The sequence below is a fragment of the Dipodomys spectabilis genome, unplaced genomic scaffold (genome assembly GCF_019054845.1).
Source record: "Dipodomys spectabilis isolate Male_0828 unplaced genomic scaffold, ASM1905484v1 ptg000002l, whole genome shotgun sequence".
Taxonomy (NCBI): Eukaryota; Metazoa; Chordata; class Mammalia; order Rodentia; family Heteromyidae; genus Dipodomys; species Dipodomys spectabilis.
The window spans coordinates 36041512-36045915 of record NW_024870679.1 but is presented as its reverse complement, the minus strand read 5'-3'; the positions used below and the strand labels follow the sequence as shown (position 1 = coordinate 36045915).

Sequence of the window (4404 nt, the reverse complement as noted above, 5' to 3'; positions counted from 1 at the left end):
TACTGAAGTGTGTGGTTTTTCTCCATGGAAGTCAACAGGAACATAGGAGGGGAACAAATTTTTAAAAAAGTTATCTGAAGAAGTAAACAACTTACTGAATGCCACATAGCTAGTAAATAGCAAAGCTATGATCTGACACCATATCCATGTGACACTAAATGTCATCATCTTACCAAATGCCAGTGGCTCCACTTGTAATCCTAAATATTCAAGAGGATGAGATTTAGAGGCTCTCAGTTCAAAGCCAGCCTAGGCAGAAAAGTTTGTAAGACTCCATTTTCAGTTAATTAGCAAAAATGCTAGAAGGAGGCAGAGGTAGAGCAACAGCCTTGTGCCAGACAGCTGAGCAAAAGCCCAAGGCCTTGAATTCAAGTGCTAGTACTGGTACAGAAAACAAAAACAAAAAACTCATAATCTTCAAAAAAGCCAAATATTCAATTCATACCAATTTTCTCAGAATGCCATCTGACCATCCAATGTGAGTCATGTATGACCTAACTAACCATAGTTTAAGTGGTAAAGGGAAAGCCAGGAGTCAGTGGCTCATGCCGTAATCCTAGCTACTCAGGAGGCTAAGATCTGAGGTTCGTGGTTCAAAGCCAGCCCAGGCAGGAAACTCCATGATACTCTTCTTTAAATTTTTTTATTTTTTAAATTTTTACTTTTTATTTTTTTTCAAAGCCAGACCACAGGTTTTTACAGTTTATTAATTCCTTCTTGAAAATTTCATCATCACTGCAGGTCAAGTCATTGCAGGATCTTTCTTCCTTTGGCTTCTTGCCAGCTCCAACATTGGCCTTTGCAGTCCCTCTGACTTTCTTCATTCTGTTTTTGCGTTCCTTTCGCTGTTTCCTCGAAGTCTTTTTCTTTTCACACAGGCCATGTCTTGCAAGTCTGTGTTTGGGCTCATTTTTCTTTGTATAATCCAAAGAATCATAAATCATGTCAGAGCCAGTTGTTTTGTCACCACCAAAATGGGTTCTGATTCCAAATACAAAGATGACATCGGGTGCGGTCTTGTACATTCTGGCAAGTTTTTCCCGAATGTCTGTCTTAGGTACTGTTGCCTTTCCAGGGTGAAGGACATCAATGACCATCTGCTTCCTCTGAAGTAGTCGGTTGGTCATGAGCTTCCTGGTCTGGATAGTCACTGTGTCATTCATGATGGCGGCAGACCTTCAGATAGCCAGGGAGGAAAAGAGTCCATGATACTCTTATGTCCAATAAAGCACTGAGGCTCAAGTGGTCGAGGACTAGCCTTGAGCTGAAGAGCTGAGGGACAGCGCCCAGGCCCAGAGTTCAAGCCCCACCACAACCGACAAAAAAAAAGGTGGTAGAGGGAGGCATGGCTTAAGTAGTAGAGGACTAGCCATGAGCAAGAAAGCTGAGTGAGAGCACAAGGCCAAATTCTAGCCCCCCATTATTGATACACACACACACACACACACACACACACACACACACACACACACACACACTACTATATGTAAATTAAAATGGAATGAACAACAATGTTCAACTAATAGGAAAGTATGAAAAAGAAAAATAAATAAAAAAGTAAAAATAGAGCAGACAGCTCTAGTGTCTCATACCTAAAATCACAGCACTCAGGATTTTTTTTTTGTTGTCGGTCATGGGGCTTGAACTCTAGGCCTGCGTGCTGTCCCTGAGCTCTTCAGCTTAAGGCAAATGCTCTACAACTTGAGCCACAGTGCCACTTCTGGTTTTACTGGTGGTTAATAGGAGGTAAGAGTCCCATGGACTTTCCTGCCCCAGCTGGCTTTGAACCGCAATCCTCAGATCTCAGCCTCCTGAGTAGCTAGGATTACAGGTTTGAGCCAATCTTAGTAATATAGTTTGTTCCAGGCCAGCCTGGACTACATAGCAAGATCCTGTTACAAACAAACAATAAATGAAACAAAAATAAATGGCAACCAAATCCTAGCATACTCATAATTACATTCAATATACATGATCTAAATATGCCAATCAAATGACAGATATTGGAGGGGTGAACCTAAAACATAAAGCAACAAAATGTTGTTCCTAAGAAATTCCTTTCAAATATCGCAATTTATGCAGATTAAAATTTAAAGAATAGAAATAAATATTTTATGAACATTAATAGAAAGAAGGCATAAAGGTACAGATTAGGATCTGATAAAGCAGGCTCCAGCACAAAGAAACTTGCCAAAAACAGAGGGGAAGAGGGCAATATACAATGACAAAAGGACACTGCATCATAAGAATATAGAAACACTAAATGTATATGCAGCATATAGTAAAGCTTCAAAATACATAAAGCACAATTGGTAAAACTAAAAAAATGGAATAGATATAGCCCCAATTATAGTTGGAAACTTCAATATATCTATCATACTAACTTATAGAACAAGTAGGCAAAAAATTATCAAGGATATAATTGGTCAACACCATTGACCAACAGGAACTAATCAATATTTACAAACTATTCCTCTCCACAAGAAGAGAATATACATGTGTTTCACCAAGATAGATGATTCTGGGCCAGCACAAACAAAATAAGAAAGAAAGGAAAGAAAAAAGGAAGAAAGAGAAATTCAAAAAAGTATCAAAATTTGTGGGACGCAACTAAAGCTGTGCTTGCAGACTCTTGTCTTTTGACCCCACCCCCACCCCCTGCTGCCCATGCACGTACCCCATTCCTTTCCTGAAACACTACATGTTCTGTTTTAAAACCATTTCATCGGAGCTGGGAAGGTGGCTCAGTGGTAGAATGCTTGCCTCACATGTATAAGGCCCTGGGTTCAATTCCTTAGCACCATATAAGCAGAAAAAACCAGAAGTGTTGCCATGGCTCAGGTGGTAGAGCACTAGCCTTGAGCTGAAAAGCTGAGGGATAGCACCCAGGCCCAGAGTTCAAGCCCCACGACCAACAAAAAACAAAACAAAAAACACTTAATCTAATCTTTCTTCTTTCTTAGCTTGTAAGCAATTTCTTTTTTTTTTTCTTTTTTTGGTCAGTCGTGGGGCCTGAACTCTGGGCCTGGGCGCTGTCCCTCAGCAATTTAGCTCAATGCTAGCGCTCTACCACTTGAGCCACAGTGCCACTTCCAGGTTTTTCTGCTTATGTGGTGCTGAGGAATTGAATCCAGGGCCTCTTACTTATTTTTTTTTATATGACCAACTGTGTTAGTTCTCAACAAAGATCATTTGAGCAAACGAATAACCAGACAGAGCTAAATAGAATTGAGACCAAACCACTGGTGTGTGGAGTTAGAAAACACTTGGGGTGATGCAAAGTGAGTGGATCCATGCCACAGGCAGAGTTCAGAGCAGCTACTAGTCTGGCTCACTGAAGAGCCTCCTTGGATGCACAACTACAAAATGTGGAATTTGCTGATGAACAATGAAAACAGAAAATTCAACATATAGAATCCCATGATTCTCCCCTCAGTAAAAATAATTTCTTTAGTTAAGTAAATCAGGTCCAGCTCTTTCCTTATTCTCCTGCCCTGGGAAAAACTCCCAGGCTTTTCCATAACTATTTCATTTAATTGTTCTATCAACAGAATGATAAAATCTGGGTTCAGAAGGAACATTAAGGTCTACTGGAACAGCTTTATATCTACACACTCTGTAGTCAGTACAGGGTTGAGCTGCAAGCATTCTTTTCTGGAGAATTGATTGAACTTGGATTTCTCTGAGAAGATCATTTATTGAAAGTGTTTCTAAGTTGGATGTTGGTGGCTCATGCCTATAATCCTAGCTCCTCAGGAGGCTGAGATCTGAAGATCACTGTTGAAAGCCAGCTCAGGTAACAAAGTCCCTGACATTATTATTTCCAATTAACCACCAGAAAACCACAAGTGGAGCTGTGGCCTTGTGCAAAAAGAGCTCAGGGACTACTCACAGGCCTGGAGTTCAAGCCCTATGACAAGCCAAAAAAAAAAAAAAAAGTGTTTCTATCAAACACACAAAGGCAGATATTATTCTAAAAAGAAAAAAACAAAAACAAAAAAAAACCCCAAAACAATAAAAAAAAATCTATTATCAAAAGTTGGAAACTTGTTCCAAAAAGTGACCATGCTTAAAGGCTGCCATCAGTCTAAAATGCTTTGAGGTTGGTTCTGTTTGTATAGTACTAAAAGTCTGACAAAATCTCTATGAACTATACATAGTCCTCACGCATATCTATAGGATTCTTTAGCCATGTTTTAAATCCTGTTTGTTTATTATCTATAATGGAGTTAATTGGCTGGCTGCAGAGTTCTGTTTCTCAAAGGGGATGAGTAAAAAAAGGCTCTCTAGGTTTCATGTCTCTTGAGAATTTGCTAAATTAGTCTCGTAGCATCTGATTATCTTTCGGTATATTTGTAATTTAATTTATGAGCCTTCAAAATGGTTAATCCTTAAATGTCTAGT

At 39.4% G+C, this 4404-nt stretch overlaps 1 protein-coding gene across 1 annotated transcript; it reads right to left on the bottom strand.

The window, feature by feature from the left end:
* Positions 1-665: 665 nt before the first annotated feature.
* Positions 666-1180, bottom strand: LOC122103725 (40S ribosomal protein S24-like). Its single transcript, XM_042674335.1, has one exon. The coding sequence runs from the start codon at positions 1161-1163 to the stop codon at positions 666-668; it is 498 nt and encodes a 165-aa protein (XP_042530269.1). The 5' UTR covers positions 1164-1180.
* Positions 1181-4404: the final 3224 nt, after the last annotated feature.

Coding starts and splice junctions, on each gene's coding strand:
- LOC122103725 (XM_042674335.1), bottom strand. CDS start 1,163: ATGAATGACACAGTGACTATCCAGACCAGGAAGCTCATGACCAACCGA.